The sequence below is a fragment of the Ranitomeya imitator genome, chromosome 10, assembly GCF_032444005.1.
Source record: "Ranitomeya imitator isolate aRanImi1 chromosome 10, aRanImi1.pri, whole genome shotgun sequence".
NCBI classification, from domain to species: domain Eukaryota; kingdom Metazoa; phylum Chordata; class Amphibia; order Anura; family Dendrobatidae; genus Ranitomeya; species Ranitomeya imitator.
In genome coordinates this window covers 139,672,470-139,694,421 of record NC_091291.1, presented here as the reverse complement: position 1 = coordinate 139,694,421, position 21,952 = coordinate 139,672,470, and the positions used below count along the sequence as shown (strand labels likewise).

General features: G+C 49.3%; 1 protein-coding gene across 1 annotated transcript; it reads left to right on the top strand.

The window, feature by feature from the left end:
- Window positions 1-1,243: 1,243 nt before the first annotated feature.
- Window positions 1,244-19,950, top strand: SLC25A33 (solute carrier family 25 member 33). Its single transcript, XM_069740914.1, has 7 exons — window positions 1,244-1,426; window positions 14,574-14,756; window positions 15,886-15,963; window positions 16,770-16,870; window positions 17,749-17,815; window positions 17,892-18,175; window positions 19,470-19,950. Exons 1-7 carry the CDS (start codon window positions 1,383-1,385, stop codon window positions 19,670-19,672), a joined length of 960 nt encoding a protein of 319 aa, XP_069597015.1. The 5' UTR covers window positions 1,244-1,382; the 3' UTR covers window positions 19,673-19,950.
- The last annotated feature ends 2,002 nt before the right edge of the window (window positions 19,951-21,952 follow it).

Here is a 21,952-nt window from a genome sequence, read left to right as displayed (position 1 = left end):
ATCACATAGTTGTGGAACAACGCCGCAGTGTGCCGCCCTCTGTTATTCCCCCTGGAATTATGTGAATAAATTGACAACCAGTGTTACCCCCTAAAATACTAACAAGGGTCCTAAAGAAGGTTAGGACCTCTGCTATCTGTTCGTCTTCCAGGACCTCTGCTACCTGTTCCCCATCTTCCAGGACCTCTGCTACCTGTTCCCCATCTATCAGGACCCCTGGTGCCTGTTCCCCATCTAGGGACCTCTGCTACCTGTTCCCCATCTTCCAGGACCTCTGCTACCTGTTCCCCATCTTCCAGGACCTCTGATACCTGTTCCCCATCTATCAGGACCTCTGCTACCTGTTCCCCATCTTCCAGGACCTCTGCTACCTGTTCCCCATCTATCAGGACCCCTGGTGCCTGTTCCCCATCTAGGGACCTCTGCTACCTGTTCCCCATCTTCCAGGACCTCTGCTACCTGTTCCCCATCTTCCAGGACCTCTGATACCTGTTCCCCATCTATCAGGACCTCTGCTACCTGTTCCCCATCTTCCAGGACCTCTGCTACCTGTTCCCCATTGTTCAGGACCCCTGGTGCCTGTTCCCCATCTAGGGACCTCTGCTACCTGTTCCCCATCTTCCAGGACCTCTGCTACCTGTTCCCCATCTTCCAGGACCTCTGCTACCTGTTCCCATTCTTCCAGGACCTCTGATACCTGTTTCCGGTCTTCCAGGACCTCTGCTACCTGTTTCCGGTCTTCCAGGACCTCTGCTACCTGTTCCCTGTGGTCTCCTGTCTATGTCCGGTCCCCCGTACTTCTGCCTGCTGCACCGATACCTGTGGCCGTGTACCCTCCAGGGCTGATGTGATACTGATGTGATACTGATGTGATACTGATGTGATACTGATGTCATACTGGTGTCATACTGGTGTGACACTGATGTCATACTGGTGTCATACTGATGTGATAAGATATCACATAACATAGGGAAAGTCTATTAAAATGAATGAGATGGATCGCTGGCTGGATGGACGGACAGAGCAGACAGGTGCCGGCACATGGCCGCAGGCAGCTCCGTCCTCCCCGCCCCCATCTCCTCATCATGTGATCTCCCCTCTTCCAGGATGGTGTAAACTTCTGCAATCCTCTGCGTGACGTCACGGACAACGCCCCCGCCGCGCCCCCCGAGTCTCCCGCATTCCAGTGGACACGCCCCCAGGCTACGTCACGGCCCGCACACCTCTGCCCCGCCCCCGAGACGGCAACGTCATATCAGCAGCCGGCTGTGAGGAGAAAACCGGCTCTTACCGGCGGCCATCCGGGACACAGAGCGGAGAGCGAGCGGGGGATGAGCGGCTGAGCGGACACTGCCGCCCCCAACCGTGCAGCGACCGGGGACATGGCTCAGAGCAAGGACACGGCTCTGCACCTCCTGGCCGGGGGGTAAGAGGACGGGACGTGACTTCACGGGGACTACAACTCCCAGCAGGGCCGGTGTCTCCTGGGACTAGTAGTTCCACAGCAGGGCACAGGCGCATAACGTGCGGGAGGGAGTGAGATAAGGAGGAGGCGACCCCGAGACCGTGCGCGGACCGCGGGGGGATGTGATGTAATAATGATGTAATACTCCACAGTGACGTCACTGCTCTGTAATATTATATACAGGTGCATGTCACTAAATCAGAACCTCCTATATTATAGAGTCATTACACAGAGTGATGTATATCGCGTGTTTATGTTGATGATTATGGCTTACAGCCAATGGAAACCCAAAAGTCATTATCTCAGTAAATTAGAATACTTTATAACACCAGCTTGAAAAATTATTGTAAAATCCAAAATGTTCCCTACTGAAATGTATGTTCAGTAAATGTGCTCAATACTTGGTCTCGGCCCCTTTTGCCTCAATTACTGCATCAATGCGGCGTGACATGGAGGCGATCAGCCTGTGGCGCTGCTGAGGGGTTATGGAAGCCCAGGTTGCTTTGATAGCAGCCTTCAGCTCGTCTGCATTGTTGGGTCTGGTGTCTCATCTTCCTCTTGACAATACTCCATAGATTCTCTATGGGGTTAAGGTCAGGCGAGTTTGCTGCCAATCACGCACAGTGATACTGTTGTATGTAAACCAGGTATTGGTACTTTTGGCCGTGTGGACAGGGGCCAAGTCCTGCTGGAGAATGACATTTCCATCTCCAAAAAGCTTGTCGGCAGAGGGAAGCATGAAGTGCTCTACAATGTCCTGGTAGATGGCTGCGCTGACTTTGGTCTTGATAACACACAGTGGACCTACACCAGCAGATGACATGGCCCCCAAACCATCACTGATTGTGGAGACTTCACACCAGACCTCCAGCAGCTCGGATTGTGGCCTCCACTCTTCCTCCAGACTCTGGGACTGTGATTTCCAAGTGAAATGTAAGGCCGGCGTCACACTGGTGTTTAAAACGGCCAAGTGCAATGCGATAAAAAATCGCATTGCACTCGGACCAATGTTAACATATGGGGCCGCTCCCAGCAGCCAACTTTTTGTTGGCCGTTTTCCTCGGTCCGAGACAATCGCAGCATGCTGCGATTGTCTCGGACCGAGGAAAACTCTCGGCTCACTCGCACCCATATAAGCCTATGGGTGCGAGTGAGACAGCGCACATCACTCGGATATCATCCGAGTGATGTGCGCTATAAGCGGACCCCAGCAATGGAGGAGATGGAGAAATTCATTTCTCCGCCTCCTCCGCAGCTGTGCTCCGATCCTCCCTGTGCGAGAGAATCGGAGCACAGACGCATGACACTCAGCTCCTGTTCTGCTGCGAGCAGGAGCCGAGTGTCATTAGCATATTGCATCCGACGCTCTCGCATCGGATGCAATACGCTAGTGTGACGCCGGCCTAAAATGTATTTTCCTTGTGGAGTGTCAGTGACACCTTCTGTCAGTCAGTCTTCCCCATGATTGTGGAGCTACTGAAACAGACTAAGGATACGTGTCCACGTTCAGGATGGCCGGCGCTTTGGACGGAGCGGAAAACTCGCTCCGCCCCTTCTGGAGACGGGTTGATGCCGGATGTGTTCATAGCACCCCACACGTAGGGCCCTGTGTTTTACCTTGCAGCAGCAAAGTGTCGCCACAAGGTAAACAGACATGCTGCGATCTAAAAAGACGCACCGCATGTCCGGAATCGCAGGGCCGCCGGATGCGTGTTCCCACGCATAGTGGACACAGGATTTCATGAAATCCTCCACTGTGCTGTAACATCTGGACACAGCGTTCAATCCACAGCTAGTCCGGATGTAAAACGGCCCGTGGACACACACCCTAAGGGACCTTTATCAACGCTTAGGAGCCTTTGTAGGTGTTTTTTGTTAATTATTCTAATTTACTGAGACAATGACTTTTGGGTTTTCATTGGCTGTAATCATCAACAGGAATGAACACGTGGAATAGATCACTGTGTGTAATGACTCTATAGAATGAGTTTTACTGAACAACTGAAATAAATCCACTTTTTGATGATCTTCGAGTTTTATGAGAAGCTCCTATATATAACCTGACGCACTGTGTGTATAACATATATTGGGTGATGTCCTAATGTACTGTGTATGTACGGTATATAGCACTGTATACAGTGATATATAGTATATATATCACCTTCCCCTTACTGTTGGGGTTCCTCAAGGATCAGTCCTAGGCCCCCTACTCTTCTCGTTGTATACTGCCCCTATTGGACAAACAATCAGTAGATTTGGTTTCCAGTACCATCTCTATGCTGACGACACCCAATTATACACTTCTGCTCCCGATATCACACCGACCTTTTTAGAAAACACCAGTGATTGTCTTACCGCTGTCTCTAACATCATGTCCTCCCTCTATCTGAAACTAAACCTGTCAAAAACTGAACTCCTCGTGTTCTCTCCCTCTACTAACCTACCTTTGCCTGACATTGCCATCTCCGTGTGCGGTTCCACCATTACTCCAAAGCAACATGCCCGCTGCCTTGGGGTCATCCTTGATTCCGAGCTTTCATTCACCCCCTACATCCGATCACTGGCTCGCTCTTCTTACCTGCATCTCAAAAACATTTCTAGAATTCGCCCTTTTCTTAATTTCGACTCTGCAAAAACTCTTACTGTTTCACTTATTCATTCTCGTCTGGACTATTGTAACTCTCTACTAATCGGTCTCCCTCTTGCAAAACTCTCCCCGCTCCAATCTGTCCTGAATGCTGCAGCCAGGATCATATTCCTCACCAACCGTTACACCGATGCCTCTACCCTGTGCCAGTCATTACACTGGCTACCCATCCACTCCAGAATCCAGTACAAAACTACTACCCTCATCCACAAAGCACTCCATGGCTCAGCACCACCCTACATCTCCTCCCTGGTATCAGTCTACCACCCTACCCGTGCCCTCCGCTCCGCTAATGACCTCAGGTTAGCATCCTCAATAATCAGAACCTCCCACTCCCGTCTCCAAGACTTTACACGTGCTGCGCCGATTCTTTGGAATGCACTACCTAGGTTAATACGATTAATCCCCAATCCCCACAGTTTTAAGCGTGCCCTAAAAACTCATTTGTTCAGACTGGCCTACCGCCTCAATGCATTAACCTAACGATCCCTGTGTGGCCTATTTATAATAAAAAAAAAAAAAAAAAAAAAAAAAAAAAAAGGTTCCTCGCATCATGTTCTCATACACTTTATGCAGTATTAAGCCCTCTGTGTCTGTACTGCTACATACTTAGGCAGGTAACTGGTTCATGCAGCTTTACATGAACACCTGAGCCTTACACTATAGCTGGTCCGAATAACTAAAGCAATTGTTACCATCCACCTCTCGTGTCTCCCCTTTTCCCCATAGTTTGTAAGCTTGCGAGCAGGGCCCTCACTCCTCCTGGTATCTGTTTTGAACTGTATTTCTGTTATGCTGTAATGTTTATTGTCTGTACAAGTCCCCTCTATAATTTGTAAAGCGCTGCGGAATATGTTGGCGCTATATAAATAAAATTATTATTATTATTATATTATTATTATATAATAATCCATAGCGGATATCGTGTGTATAATATAAGGTGATGTGGGGGGGGGGGGGGGGGGGGAATCTATATATTAGTGGATGATGTCCTGTATAGTGTTGGGTAGATGATATAATAATTTGTGGTCTATAAATCTGTATAATATGCTGTATAGTGTAATATAAAGTGATGTATCGTTATAAAGTGTGAGCCGTCTGATACAATGCTCTGTAGTGTGATTTCCTGAGGTCTGTAATATCAGGCCGTGTCTGATATCTGTATACAGTGTGTGCTGTATATACAGTGTCGGTAGATATAATCTGGGGTGTAATTATATAATATAGTGACAGGAGTCTGCTGTATTCTGGCCGGCGCACTCCCATGTAATAGTTCCTGGTATAGCGCCCCCACATGGCCGTATTGGGCCGGCTGCTGTTTTCTCTGTACCCCCACTTCATGTGCTCTAGAGTTTAAGGCTCTGTGCACACGTTGCGGATTTTGCTGCGGATCCGCAGCAGTTTCCCATGACTTTACAGTACAATGTAAACCTATGGGAAACTAAAAACGCTGTGCACATGCTGCCGAAATAAACACACGGAAATGCAGCGTTTTATTTTTCACAGCATGTCAATTCTTTGTGCGGAATCCACAGCGTTTTTACACCTGCTCCAATAGAAAACTGCAGATGTAAAACCGCGGTAAATCCGCAATAGGAAACGCGATAAATCCGCAGTAAAAATCCGCAGAGGAGCTCTCTACGTGTGCACATACCCTAACCCTTCGGTGCTGTCCCCTCCACACTTCTTTACCATCAGGACAGTCCCAGGGTGACAGGAAGGAAGCTGGATCCTGACGAGGTCACACGCAGATTAGAGGCACGTGGCCGGGGGAGGGGTCCGCCATAGTAAGGCCTGGTGGGGTGTAACATGGGGTATGACACTGCTGATATTCTGTTACTCTGTGTCCTCCGTGGGCGTGCTGTGTGGATCTTGTTACCGGTTTGTTCTCTGGTTATTATGGGTTTGCTGCATGGAAGTCAATGGCCAGTGAAGGGTTAAGCACAGCCACTTATTACCGTGCTCGTACTAAGACCATAGGGGTCCTACAGCTGGTTCCAGCTCTCCATATTTGTGGCCCTCTGGTGTCGTCACAGCCAAAGCTCCCAGCACATCTGTGGTGACACCTGGAGTTCTGGAACTTCCTCAGAGCCACAAGTTGGGGGCCACAAGTATGGAGAGTCAGGAGCTGCTGTAGGACCCCTGTAATCCTTGACGTGCATCCTGTGACCATGGTACTGAGCGGCACGGGGGGGAGGTTTTCGCTGGTGCATGCCCCTCAGGGAAGACTCTGAAGAAACACCCTGTTGAACTACAAGCAGAGATTTCACATACTGCGCCTAAAACACAACAAACGTGAATATCTCTGCAAAGGAACGACGCAGCACAAAGCAGAAAAGAGCAGCACAATCCGGGGAGCGCAATGATTTTTTTTTTTTCTTCAAAGTATTGAAGTCAATTATCGAGCTGTGTTTTAAATATTGCATGCTGGGATTTGTAGTTTTGCAGCCACAAGTTGGGGATCATGTGCCCATGGGGTTCTGTCATCTGTGACTTTTGTTGCTTTTCTTTTTCCCATTTGTTTTACTTTCCAGTGACTCCGGTATAATTTCCGGCTTTGCTGCACCTGGTGACCCTTTGTGTGCCACACTGCTCAGTTATTGCCCTGCTATCTGGTCTTTGCTCTGCTTCCTATCCTGGAAATGGGTCTGACATTATCTGCTCCTTTATCAGAGTAAATTGTCTCATCTGTATGGATGGGTGACCTTGGATCTGCCTCCTGTGTAAACCTTTATCAGAGTAAATTGTCTCATCTGTATCCATGGGTGACCTTGGATCTGCCTCCTGTGTAAACCTTTATCAGAGTAAATTGTCTCATCTGTATCCATGGGTGACCTTGGATCTGCCTCCTGTGTAAACCTTTATCAGAGTAAATTGTCTCATCTGTATCCATGGGTGACCTTGGATCTGCCTCCTGTGTAAACCTTTATCAGAGTAAATTGTCTCATCTGTATCCATGGGTGGCCTTGGATCTGCCTCCTGTGTAAACCTTTATCAGAGTAAATTGTCTCATCTGTATCCATGGGTGGCCTTGGATCTGCCTCCTGTGTAAACCTTTATCAGAGTAAATTGTCTCATCTGTATCCATGGGTGGCCTTGGATCTGCCTCCTGTGTAAACCTTTATCAGAGTAAATTGTCTCATCTGTATCCATGGGTGGCCTTGGATCTGCCTCCTGTGTAAACCTTTATCAGAGTGTATTGGCTCATCTGTATCATGGGTGGCCTTGGATCTGCCTACTGTGTAGCCCTGGTGGGATGTGGGGATGTGTGGCCCATGCAGGGGTGATGGCCGTACAGCTCGCACCTCCATGATGGCATCATTGGTTGAATTTGGCCAAAGCTGATTACGACTGAAGTTTGCATGCCCCCTCTGACTATCCTGCAAGTTTCAATTAATTTTTTATTTATTTATTTTTTTAATATTTTTATATTTTGTTTTTTTGTCCTAAAACAGTGCCACCCCAGTCCACAGGTTGTATGTGTTATTAAAAGTGTTAGTTTAGGGAACTACTGCAGGGATGGTGCTGTTTTTGGAGGGGGGGGGGGGGGGGGGGGCTGCTGTATTTTTGTAATCCTGTACCACCCCTTTAAACAGCCAGTAAAATCCAGTCTGACCAATCCGTTTTCCTCTTTGGGAAGCTTTTGTGCTGCTGTCTCTCCCCTCGCTGGCCGGGGATGGGGTATTCCAGCTGTGTAGAGGCAATAAATAGCCCCGGACCCTGGTACAGGAGAGTGGGGGGCTCCTTGATGCAGATGTGACTGATGTGGTGCATCATTGTGATGGCATCCTCTGCACCCTTTATGTGGCATCCTTTACTGTTTGCTGTCCTGGTCTGGTGCCATCTTTTGCAGAACTACAAGTCCCAGCTTGCTGTGAAGGTGCTGCACTCACAGGCTGCATATGATGATGCCAGACTGCGGTATTATGTAACCTGCCCAGCAGTGCCATCCTGTGCCGACCTGTCCGAGCCTCAGGGGAAGGAAGCGTGGTGGTCTGGATGTGTCTCCGGCACATTGTGTCCCTGTGATTATATAACCCCCCGCCCCGGCCTGTGTGCGGCTCGGGCTTACATAACCTGTCTGCAGATGATGGGCCGCAGCCCTGGAGGATGAGCCTGGAATACTCAGAGATGATGGCGGCGGCGACAATGTCTGCTCCGGACCCATCAGCCCCTCTATAATCACATGGCAGAAATGACGAATGATTGATTTTATTATTATTCCATGAGATAAGGCCTCCTCCGCACGTAGCGGGAGATTTCCGTTGCGGAATTGGTCATGAATCCGCGTGTTACTTGTGGATTTCACCCGTTAGCGCTGGATAGAGCGAAACTCCACAGGAATCGGCGACGCCGGACTAAAATCCAAAACCAGGTTTTCACTTTCCTGGAGATTTGTATCCGCGACGTGTGAATTGGATTTAAAAAGAAAATCATTCACTTGTTTTGCGTTGTAAATTGCGGTGACGAACGTTCAGTGTGTGACCATAGAGTAAAATCACTGCCAGGACCGGGACGAAACGGAGGACGGAGCGCCGACTGCCTGTGCCGTAAAATATCAGCGGAGGGATCCCTACTAGACTGGAGCAATGCAGCTTATCACCTGGGAATGCACATCAAAAATTATATATTAGTATCTATTAATGTTTTTCTTTTGCAGATATTACTGACCAATGAGGTTTGCAGATATTGTAGTACTGTAGTAATGACCCCATTCAATTGCATGAACCAGATACATGGGTGTATTTTTGGTCCGTGGCGCAGGGTGAGGAGGCCGGTGTGATGGCTGTACACTGACGAGCCCTGGAAGTTACTGTAGATTGCTGCATTGCTCTCCTCCTGCAGCTCTCGTCTCCGCATTACTGTAATAGATTACAGACAAGGGTTTAATCCCTGTAATCTAGTGTGAATTACCCCCATCTACTCCAGTGGGCTCTATGGGGAACAGAAGGAATGACTCCATCAATAGTCACCTGACCCCTGAGGTCAATGATTGGCTGCAGGGTCAGGTAACAGACTAGATTTTCTGTCTTCTGGAGAGAAACAGTGCCACCCCTGTCCACAGGCTGTGTGTGGTATTGCACCTCAGTCCCATTCACTTCCATGGAACTGAGCCGTAATACCAGAAATAACCCATGGTCAGATGTGGCAACAAACTTCTGTCTCCGCTACAGTGCGTGCTTCTGTATAACTGCAGAGGGCGCTGCACCGCGTGCTGCTGATCTGTGCATTCTGTAATAACCTCATTTCCCTCTCTCGCCGCATTCTGTCCAATCACATCACAGGAGCCGCTGACCCCTGCTTGTCTCGCCGCATTCCGTCCAATCACATCACAGGAGCCGCTGACCCCTGCTTGTCTCGCTGCGCCATACACAAAACATACAATGTTGTCTATACCAGTACATGAGATTATAGCAGCTGATGCCGGCGGAGGGAAGTGGTACCTGGAATTGGCTGAGTGTATGAGTGAATAAGCGTTACTATTCCTCTGTTGCTCCTCCTGTAAATGGATTGTCAGGTGGGGATGTTCCCCTGCACACTGACACTGCTCAGTCAGTGCTGACAATGTAGAAACTCCTATTTAAAGGGGTTGTCAGAGGATTAACATTGATCTTAGGTCATCAAAATGAGATTTGTTTGGTAGAGTAGTGCGATGCAGGATGTGCTGGAAGGTTGTTTTTTGTTTTTTTTTTCCTAATTTGGGAAAGTTGTGTAATGTCCTATAAATGTCTGTTCTGTTCCTGATCTTGGCTTTGGGTAGGGCTGAATTTGTGCTGCACTTTATGTACATGCTCGGTAGTGACCGGTGTTGTGGAGTCGTAGATGAGATGAATCTGTGCTGCACTTTATGTACATGCTCCGTAGTGACCAGAGCTGTGGGGTCATAGATGAGATGAATCTGTGCTGCACTTTATGTACATGCTCAGTAGTGACCAGAGCTGTGGGGTCGTAGATGAGATGAATCTGTGCTGCACTTTATGCACATGCTCAGTAGTGACCAGGGCTGTGGGGTCATAGATGATATGAATCTGTGCTGCACTTTATGCACATGCTCAGTAGTGACCAGGGCTGTGGGGTCATAGACGAGATGAATCTGTGCTGCACTTTATGCACATGCTCGGTAGTGACCAAGGCTGTGGGGTCGTAGATGAGATGAATCTGTGCTGCACTTTATGTACATGCTCAGTAGTGACCAGAGCTGTGGGGTGGGTCATAAATGAGATGAATCTGTGCAGCACTCTATGCACATGCTCGGTAGTGACCAAGGCTGTGGGGTCGTAGATGAGATGAATCTGTGCTGCACTTTATGCACATGCTCGGTAGTGACCGGTGTTGTGGGGCTGTAGATGAGATGAATCTGTGCTGCACTTTATGCACATGCTCGGTAGTGACCGGTGTTGTGGGGCTGTAGATGAGATGAATCTGTGCTGCACTTTATGCACATGCTCGGTAGTGACCGGTGTTGTGGGGCTGTAGATGAGATGAATCTGTGCTGCACTTTATGCACATGCTCAGTAGTGACCGGTGTTGTGGGGCTGTAGATGAGATGAATCTGTGCTGCACTTTATGCACATGCTCGGTAGTGACTGGTGCTGTGGGGTCCTAGATGAGATGAATCTGTGCAGCACTTTATGCACATGCTCAGTAGTGACCAGAACTGTGGAGTCGTAGATGAGATGAATCTGTGCTGCACTTTATGCACATGCTCAGTAGTGACCGGTGTTGTGGACTTGGAGGTTTGGCTTACCGACTCCACAGCCCAGGGTGTGCGGCGGAACACACTATATTGGCGCCTCCATCTCCTATTTTGAATATATTTTTTGTTGGGTTTCGTGCCGTCTTCACCTTCTTCTTGCTGGCAGGTCAGGACAGAAGTGTTTTTTTAGCCGGCAGCGAGCTGGTGCAATGTTGCATCATGTCCCCGCAGCTCGGGAGCTATGAACTTTGTGCACACTTGGGCATCCTCTCTTAAAGGGACATCACAAGGCATAAAATAAAGGCGCAATCCGAGTCGTTAAAGTGCAGAGAGATGGCGATTGACCATTAAAGAACAATGTCCCTTCATCCGTGCAGGATGAATGTCGCAGTGGGGGGATTTCTACCACCTATATGGCATATTACACCGAGGTATGCATAATGTGGCACGGTTGCTCTTCAGGACCCTTGACCAGCTGGGTTACAGTTATTTGTAACCACCCAGCTTTCCCAGGCTCCGGCTCCTGTGTATTTCAGGTGCTGGTACCATGTATAATAGATGTCTCTCTCTTGTTTTCCTTGTTCTGCTTTTCTGCTTCATCTTTCATCGCCTTCCAATGAAATATTTATTATCCAGGGATTGGGCCGGGGCGGCTCCTTTGTCCAGAAGGTCATTGCCACAGTGGGATATAATAAGAATAAACTTACTGATGGGGAATGTAGATTGCGAGCCCCGATGGGGATGGCAATATCTGTAAAGCGCTATGTTACTATGTAATGGTGCTGTATAAGAAAATAACACATTAAGAGTGAGTTAAGGCTGCTGTATATAATGAGCCTCCAGAGCTGAAATCACAATGGTGCTGGTTCATTTAACCTTACAAGATAGTGTTTATCCAATTCCTTGTCCTGGGCCAGTTTTTTTTTTACTTTCTGCATATCTTTTGATTTCTAATAATATACCTTAATCTGATTGGCTGCTTGGCTTACTGACAATGTCACCATGTGGCACTATATGGCAGTATTATTACGGCACCACTGTATGATGGAGAGGAGGAGGGATAAGTAATATTTTACTAGAAAGACTCTTCATACCAGGTTCCTGACTATATCAGACTCGAGGATGGGGGAGAAGGGGCAGGGGGATTCCCAATATTTTTTTATTTAGGCCCCCACAGACCCCGATATGGCCTCGCCATAGAGATGCACAAGGGCGAATCTCACTAGTGACCTGCTACATTGTATCCAGTGTTGCAGGGGGTTATTATTATTATTATTATTATTATACATTTTTATAGCGCCATTTATTCCATGGCGCTTTACATGTGAATACGGGGCAAATATAGACAAATACATTAAACATGAGCAGATAACAAGGCACACGGGTACATAAGGAGGGAGGACCCTGCCCACGAGGCCTCATAGTCTGCAGGGGATGGGTGATGATTCCCACAGCAACCACAGCTATGGTTCCCATAGCAACCATTCAAACTGTTCTGGCAGAATGACTGTGGTTGCCACTGGCGACACAACTGCCTGGAAAGTCATCAGCAGGCAATGTCTAACTCCCTGCCGCCAGTACTACAAGTCCCAGCCTGCGATCAGTATGGTGTTTGGATTTTGCGCTGAGGCAGGATGTCCCCTTGTCCGCTCGGCCAGGCGATGCGCTGATGCAGATGGTGTCCACGGTGACAAAACGATTCTGGGAAATGCTTTCAGGCTTCAGAGGCTCCGCCGTATATTTCACATGCGAATATGGAAAGTGGCTGCTAATGGAAGTTCCCCAGCCCCCGCCGCTGCGTCCTCCCCGTGGGGACATACAAGTTGTGGCTTATCATCTCACACACTAATGTTCAGAGACTTTACAAATTCTGGGCAGATGCAGCTCTGGATGTGACTAGAGAAGGACGCTCCAAAGCTGCTGGCTGCAGATGTAGCGATGGTGACATAACTCTGTATCAAGGCATGTAGCTGAATGTTCGATGCAGCTCTGGATGTGACTGGAGTTTAGACGTGATTGGGTAAAATTTTGAAAATGTTCCCAATATTAAGTGTAAAACAAGGGGCGCACGATGCTGCGGGGTCACGAGCAAACACCGGACCCCACGCTGCTGACGGCACGCTGCTCCGAAGCCCCTGGGATGAACTTCACCCATAAGAAGAGGAAACCTGGATTTAAATAGACGAACATGTGATGTGACAGCTGCCAGGGTTGTGGCATCACTGCGTCTGCCGGAAGGTTCTACACGAGCCGCTCATAATATCACCAGGGACACGATGGCCGTTACGTGGGTACGTGCCACAGGCTGGCTCCACGGAGAGATCCGGGCATGTTACCCAGCTTGATCATTATTCCTTTATGGAAGGTGTGAAAGCAAAACTAAAAAAAACTCCTGAATGTCGTCATCACGGACATCTCTAAATTCCGACACGTTTCACTTCTTGAAGTGGTAAAAATGTATTTATATATTTTCTTTAAATGGCGCCATTTTTGTTCAAGACTTGCAGTTAGGGAAAGCACGTAAATGAAGTGACCCCACAGCTATCAATTATGGTGGTCTTCTCAGCAGTCTTCTTTATGAAGCATAAGGCAGAGGTAAGCGCGCCTCCTAACTTAAAACCAGCAACGTGCAGAATAAAAGCTGGACACAGCAGGATAGGTTAGTGTGATGGCTGATGGTTGCGCCCTGGCTGGCAGAGCGATGGCTGTGCCCTGACTGGCAGAGCGATGGCTGCGCCCTGACTAGCAGAGCGACGGCTGATGGCTGTGCCCTGGCTGGCAGTGCGATGGCTGCGCCCTGACTGGCAGTGCGATGGCTGCGCCCTGACTGGCAGAGCGATGGCTGCGCCCTGACTGGCAGAGCGATGGCTGCGCCCTGACTGGCAGAGCGATGGCTGCGCCCTGACTGGCAGAGCGATGGCTGCGCCCTGACTGGCAGAGCGATGGCTGCGCCCTGACTGGCAGAGCGATGGCTGATGGCTGCGCCCCCTGACTGGCAGAGCGACGGCTGATGGCTGCGGACTGGCAGAGCGACGGCTGATGGTTGCGCCCTGACTGGCAGCGCGATGACTCTTCAGGGTTACAGAGCAGATCCCCTTTCCAGACTATTAATGAAATCCGGTTATTCATAGAACTTGTCATGTCTGAAAAGTCAAAAGTTAATTGGCAGCCGCCCCGGTGTAAGTAACCATGAAATTCAGATGAAAAGGAACATTCCTGGAATAAGAATCGGAGCATGAAAGACACAACAAAAACACAAGTGACACAGTGACGGGTCACCGCAAACACTGGAGTAAAGGGTGTAGGATCTAGGAGGGTGAACCTTGGCCAGTAGAAGACATGATGCCCCCAGATAATTGTAGGCGGAGGACTTCATTATATTGTGGCCGTGCTGCAGTTCGTCTTTTCCCCCTTTTGGGGGCAGTAGAGTGTGTACTCTCCGTATTTCGTGTGCCCCCGATGATTTTTCCGTCTCATCATTTTGGGGATGAGGATTTGGTAGCTGAGTCCCCGGCTCGTCCTCTGCCCCTCGGTATTTGGCAGGTCCCTCGCTTACATTCCCCCCTCGTTTGTTCTCTTCCCACTCTGATCTGTAATCTGTGCTCCGCACGTGTTTTTCTGACCTTTGTGTAAATTTTGTCGCCCTCCGTATGGACCCAGGACTTGGTCATATCTTAGTGACGGCGGTATAATGGGAGGGTCGGGGTCTCTGCTTCCTGTGGTTTTTGGCTCTGTTCTCCTGATCACCGCTCTTCTCTCCGCAGGTGCGCGGGTACAGTGGGCGCCATTGTGACGTGTCCCCTGGAGGTGATTAAGACCCGGTTACAGTCCTCAGGAATCGCCCTCCAGCCCGTCTACTACTCTCAGGTTCAGCTCGGGACCCTCAGCGGAGGAGGAGTGGTGAGACCCTCCACGTCCGTCTCCCCCAGCGTCCTGCAGGTTCTCAAGTAAGTCCTTTTTGTTGGGGGTTTGCTGAATCCGGTGTGTTAGAGGACCCCATAAAGTGACTGTCTGCAGCGTGTTCCTGTAGATGTACTATAGCCTTTGTACGGCGGTGTGGCCAGATCCAGACATGCAGACCCCTCATGGTCTTATGAGGGGCTCCATCCATTGCAGGATCTGCTGCCGTCACAGTATGAAGGGAACCTGCAATACCAATGTATAAAACACCCGCAATCCACTGCATTCTCTGTACCAGTAGCTTCCTGCAAACTACAACTCCCATCATGGCTTTCTACTGGTGGCTTCCCAGTTATTGCACAACTACAAGTCCAAGCATACCCCAGCAGCCTGTGTTTCCAGCTGTTGGAAAATGACCCCCAACATGCTGTGGTACTGCTTGGAAACCAGTGCTGTCACTAATGGAGCCATCTGAGCATGCTGGGAGTTGTAGTACTGCTAGATAACGTGCTAGCGCTTGATGCGCGGTCTATAGAAGTATATCGGAGGATACCGCACCTGACTGACCGGCTATAAGAGTGCGCTGCAGCCGGTATGGCCGCCTGGCCGACCCGTCCACTGGTTACTGTGCTGTACCTGGCTGTGCTAGGAGAATAATACCGCCATATCGCTGCTTACAGAAACATTTAGCTTCATTCATTCTCTGCTGTCAGCATATCTGATGGGTATCGGGGTTCATACAGTCCGATGTTTCGCCGTGTCAGTCCCCAGATAGCCGATGGCCAGCGTCTTTTTGGATAGAGGTGCAGTTGTACCCTCACCCTGGGGGGCTCCAGCACCCCTCTGCCACATATGACCTCACTATTATGAATGGTGGGTACCGATTGTGCATTGTGTCCCCGTAGCGTCACCTCTGCGTCCCGTTCTGCCGCGGGTCCCGTGGACACGGAGAGGGAGTCCTCTTATTTCCGGAGCGTGACCTCGTGACCTCACCACTGGGGAAGTTTCTTGCCCTGCAGCTTCCTGGTGTCGTTCAGACCAGATGAAATTGCGACATGAGTTTCTCATAGAAGTTCATTATGTAAATGCCTGTGTGGGAGAATGAGGCGACGCTAGTGAATGCCGTACACAATGGCCGCCTCCACTCTGATATTATAACTTTATTTTCCTATTCAGATCCATCCTTGAAAAAGAAGGACCAAAGTCTCTTTTCCGGGGCCTGGGTCCTAATCTGATCGGTGTGGCCCCTTCTAGGTAAGTGATGCTGCATCTCCTGAATCCTCCTCTGAACCTCCCGCTCCCAGACTTCTCGTGCTGCACCAGTTCTCTGGAATGTGCTACATCAGATTCCCAACGTTTGTCATGTTTATGTTATTATTGGGGCTTTATTGTTTCCATACCTCAGAATAAGGAGTAAGTGCAGCACCCGGGGCTCGTCCTTGCTGCCTGTGGACAGTCATTGGCTTTTAGTTGTTTTTCTCTTTTCTATATGGCCTTGGTCGTAGTGTTATCTGTAGGTGAGGAGTGCAGTCGGCTCTTATGTCATTGTTTGCTGCATAGGAACAAACCTCCCCTGAACTCTGACCCATGTTCCATAAAGGGTGACTCCGGGGATGGGTTGTATGTGACATGCGGAATCCGGTGCAGCCGACAGATTGGCAGAAAGCTGCACCGAATATCGAGGAGTAACAATCCAATGCTGCATGGATGAGCATGTCATGGGCACTGCCCCGGCACATGTCCCCCCCTGGGCAAGTCTGTGTTCCCCACCCCCCCGGGCAAGGCTGCACTGCATCCCCCCCCCCCCCGGGCAAGGCTGTGTCACCCCCAGCCCCGGGCAAGGCTGTGTTTCTCTCTCCCCCCCCCCCCCCCCTCCGGCAATGCTGTGTCCCCCCCCCCCCCCCAGGCAAGGCTGTGGTGTCCCCCGCCCCCCCCCCCCCCCCTCCGACAATGCTGTGTGTCCCCCCCCCCCCCCCCCCGGCACGGTGTCATGCTGCTCGTCTCTATATACCGTCTGATCTGCAGTTTCGCGTCATTACTCTTCTTCTTCTTTCCCGCAGGGCCGTCTACTTTGCATCGTACTCTAAAGCCAAGGAGCAGTTCAATGCCGTATTTGTTCCCAACAGTAACCTGGTGCACATGTGCTCCGCAGGCTGCGCCGGTAAGTGATCCACCGGGTGCATCGTATTACCGGATTGCCACCGCTCCTGGGACCGGATCCTGTATGATTAATGGCCGCCCGGCTGCTATGTCCTGGCATGACCCTGGATTTTTATGGTTGCGCCCGACCACATGTTCAGCCCGCCGCACACCATGTTCTGCCGGTCTCCATGTTCCTGCTCAGTTTATGGGAACAGATACTTTTAGTGTTTTATTTTTTGATCAGAATGCAGAAGTTGGGGGGTATAAAGCGTTAATTACGGATCCCCCAATCAGTCCTGTGACTATAGTGATGCAGAGGCTGTGCTCTCCCTGCAGTATAGGATGGCTGCATTGTGGGGGTGCAGTGATATTCCGGTGCTGGAGGGGGGCTGCTGGACTATTACAGGGTCTCCCCTCTCGGCATTTCCGCTGTGCGGCACAGTCCGGTCCGTCTATAGGGGACATCGCTGAGCACTGGCGGATTACAGGCTGCTCTGAACATGGGACCAGTGAGAGGATGATATTAGGTTTGGGGAGTTGCTTTTTATGCATTTGTCTTATGCTCTATAGCTTGACTACACTTATTTGCCTGCAGATTGTTTCCTTACTGCTGCAGCAGAGCTATTACATGACGGCAGCCACACGGGCTCCTGCTCTGCGGCGCTAGATTGCGCTCTGCAGCGGATCTGCGGCATTGCAGGGATGTGCGGCTCCACAGTACGCCTCACTGCAGTGGCGGCTGATAACTGGGTCCCTGACTGTGCACCGCCCCCTGGTGGGACACTGGGGAACTACAAGTGGTGGCCTGTGTGACTTGTGCGTTCTGCAGGTTACAACATCTTTTCTAGTCTTGTTATGATGAATGATCTAACGCCTCGCTCCACTTTCGTCTCACAGCGTTCGTCACGAACACCATGATGAACCCAATCTGGATGGTGAAGACGCGGATGCAGCTGGAGAGGAGGTACGGCCCGCACCCGTCTGCCTCCCCATCCCCCGATCTCCTATGAGATGCTTATCCCCCTCTTGTGTTTTTTTAGGGTGAGAGGGTCCAAGCAGATGAGCGGGCTGCAGTGTGCCCGCTACGTGTATCAGACGGAGGGCATCAGGGGCTTCTACAGGGGGCTCACCGCCTCCTACGCCGGCATCTCCGAGACCATTATCTGCTTTGTCATATACGAAGGGTTAAAGAAGCGCCTGGAGGAGCTGCACCTGTCCGCGGGCAATGCCAGCGCCGGAGAGAAGACCTCGGCCAACTTCTTAGGGTTAATGTTTGCTGCTGCTTTCTCCAAGGGATGTGCCTCCTGCATCGCGTACCCGCACGGTAGGTCCGATCTAAAAAAATACATAATTAAAACCTTGGGACCCCCATAATGGAGAATGGGGGAAATAAAGTGCCTTGAATAGAGTCCTAGGGGTCAGAGCATGGGATTGGTTTTTAAAGGACATCAAAGAGGGGGGATCCCGTGTCATGTCCTGCGCCATCAAACACAAGGCAGAAAAATGCAAAAAAAAAAATCACTGACCAGCTCCTCCCAACAGAATAAAGTAAGTGTGAACAGGTGCAAGCTGCATAATGCCCAAACCGAGGCCTGCAGCCGCCCCTGTGCGAGCCGAAATGTCTGCAAACACTGAAGAATATACTAAGGGACTGAGCGCACAAATAGGGCGACTCGTGAGAGCCCACCAGCCACCGAGGCGACCTCTGTGCGGGACTCTAAACCTAATATATATCCGTCCTGTCTCCCCCGGCGTACAGCTCCAGATCTGTCAGTATATTGTGTATGGCGATAATGCAGATAGAAGTGATGGTTCCAGGATCTGCATGCGGGAGGTCAGAGTGCTGCTCTATGCTCTCCGGGGTGGATTCTCTCAGGACCGGCTGACCCAGTTGTTTGTTTTTTTTAAAGCAAATACAATGGGAAATTACTGTTGTTGTAAAGACTCCACATGTGCGCAGCGAGTCTTTATGACATAGAATGTAGATGTTCGTTCTTCTGAGCTCTTTCAGGGGCTTCCTTGGCGGAATCCACTTGATAAAGACGTTGTCCCCACATCGCCTGAGCTTGTTTTAAATTAATCCTGCATTCTATCTGCCCTTTTATATTTGTGGCTTTTAGCCCAAGGGGGGCAGGTCAGATAAATATTGTTTCGGGTCCCATCAGAGAGAGGTCACCTTGTCGTGGCCGGTGGGCTCTCGTTTATTGGCCAATTTGTGCTCTTCATTTACAAAGTGTATTCCGTACAGCAGTGATGCCGTATACTGATTGTCTGCATACATCTGAGCGCTCGCAGACAATGCTGCTGTATGCTTTTGTTATTATTTTTTGGTGTACAAGGCAGAACTGCAGTAATGTGGGGTGTGCACCCATTTAAAGGGCATCTCCTACCAGATACGGCGCTCGTTGTGCGAGATGCACAAGTCTCTGGTTTTGCTGGTACCCAAACCGCCTTTCTGAATAGACTCATTTACATAAGCACCTAATTAGCCCTAAGTCGCCATCATGTGACACCCTCCCTCCCCCTCTCCTGGCCAATCCGATGCTCCGATAAGCTATTTGCATGCTTAGGTGCCCTTTCATGGCTGTCGCTAACCCGATCCTGTCTTTCCATCACAGAGGTCATCCGCACGAGGCTTCGAGAAGAAGGCAGCAAGTACCGGGCGTTCTGCCAGACGGCGCGGCTGGTGGCGCGGGAGGAGGGCTACGCGGCCTTTTACAGAGGACTTTTAGCGCAACTTTTCCGTCAGATTCCCAACACGGCCATTGTCCTTTCTACGTACGAACTTCTAATCTATTTTCTCCGTGATAAACCGAAATAACGCGGCAACGGTGGAAATCCACAGCGAACACTGACCAAACTCCGACTCTAGTACTGTAATGGGGGCCGGGCGCACCCCCCCACCAACTTCACTTTCTGGGAAGTTTTAATTCTCATTACCGTTAGTAGTTAATTTGTATATTTTGTTATTTTAACCCTTACAGCCCGATTTCCCACTGATGCTGCTAGGTAACGACATCCTGCTATTTAATATTCAGCCTCGGCTGCTCCGGAAATTTCACAAGTTGCATCTAATTTATATCTATAAAAACCAGAGTGAAAACCAAAAACTGCCTGGAGTTGTGATTGCCTGCCCCCGGGAAGGGGAAGATGGAGGCTAATGTCCCAGGTGTAGAGGGATGAGGATGCAGAGTCTGTGCCCTGTGACCCCATGTATGTACACAGACCGCAGAATAGTGAGTGCAGCTCTGGGGTATAATACAGGAGGAAACTCAGGATCAGTAATGTAATGTATGTACACAGTGACTGCACCAGCAGAATAGTGAGTGCAGCTCTGGAGTATAATACAGGATGTAACTCAGGATCAGTAATGTAATGTATGTACACCGTGACTGCACCAGCAGAATAGTGAGTACAGCTCTGGAGTATAAATACAGGATGTGACTCCGGATCCGTAATGTAATGTATGTACACAGTGACTGCACCAGCAGAATAGTGAGTGCAGCTCTGGGGTATAATACAGGAGGTAACTCAGGATCAGTAATGTAATGTATATACACAGTGACTGCACCAGCAGAATAGTGAGTGCAGCTCTGGAGTATAATACAGGATGTAACTCAGGATCAGTAATGTAATGTATGTACACAGTGACTGCACCAGCAGAATAGTGACTGCAGCTCTGGAGTATAATACAGGATGTAACTCAGGATCAGTAATGTATATACACAGTGACTGCACCAGCAGAATAGTGAGTGCAGCTCTGGAGTATAATACAGGATGTAACTCAGGATCAGTAATGTAATGTATGTACACAGTGACTGCACCAGCAGAATACATAGTAACATAGTAACATAGTTAGTAAGGCCGAAAAAAGACATTTGTCCATCCAGTTCAGCCTATATTCCATCATAATAAATCCCCAGATCTACGTCCTTCTACAGAACCTAATAATTGTATGATACAATATTGTTCTGCTCCAGGAAGACATCCAGGCCTCTCTTGAACCCCTCGACTGAGTTCGCCATCACCACCTCCTCAGGCAAGCAATTCCAGATTCTCACTGCCCTAACAGTAAAGAATCCTCTTCTATGTTGGTGGAAAAACCTTCTCTCCTCCAGACGCAAAGAATGCCCCCTTGTGCCCGTCACCTTCATTGGTATAAACAGATCCTCAGCGAGATATTTGTATTGTCCCCTTATATACTTATACATGGTTATTAGATCGCCCCTCAGTCGTCTTTTTTCTAGACTAAATAATCCTAATTTCGCTAATCTATCTGGGTATTGTAGTTCTCCCATCCCCTTTATTAATTTTGTTGCCCTCCTTTGTACTCTCTCTAGTTCCATTATATCCTTCCTGAGCACCGGTGCCCAAAACTGGACACAGTACTCCATGTGCGGTCTAACTAGGGATTTGTACAGAGGCAGTATAATGCTCTCATCATGTGTATCCAGACCTCTTTTAATGCACCCCATGATCCTGTTTGCCTTGGCAGCTGCTGCCTGGCACTGGCTGCTCCAGGTAAGTTTATCATTAACTAGGATCCCCAAGTCCTTCTCCCTGTCAGATTTACCCAGTGGTTTCCCGTTCAGTGTGTAATGGTGACATTGATTCCTTCTTCCCATGTGTATAACCTTACATTTATCATTGTTAAACCTCATCTGCCACCTTTCAGCCCAAGTTTCCAACTTATCCAGATCCATCTGTAGCAGAATACTATCTTCTCTTGTATTAACTGCTTTACATAGTTTTGTATCATCTGCAAATATCGATATTTTACTGTGTAAACCTTCTACCAGATCATTAATGAATATGTTGAAGAGAACAGGTCCCAATACTGACCCCTGCGGTACCCCACTGGTCACAGCGACCCAGTTAGAGACTATACCATTTATAACCACCCTCTGCTTTCTATCACTAAGCCAGTTACTAACCCATTTACACACATTTTCCCCCAGACCAAGCATTCTCATTTTGTGTACCAACCTCTTGTGCGGCACGGTATCAAACGCTTTGGAAAAATCGAGATATACCACGTCCAATGACTCACCGTGGTCCAGCCTATAGCTTACCTCTTCATAAAAACTGATTAGATTGGTTT

Bases quoted from the DNA above. Each gene is read 5' to 3' on its own strand.
- SLC25A33 (XM_069740914.1), top strand. From the start codon at position 1,383: ATGGCTCAGAGCAAGGACACGGCTCTGCACCTCCTGGCCGGGGG. The intron at 14,757-15,885 runs GTAAGTCCTTTT...TTTCCTATTCAG, and splicing joins AGCGTCCTGCAGGTTCTCAA to ATCCATCCTTGAAAAAGAAG. The intron at 17,816-17,891 runs GTACGGCCCGCA...GTGTTTTTTTAG, and splicing joins CGGATGCAGCTGGAGAGGAG to GGTGAGAGGGTCCAAGCAGA.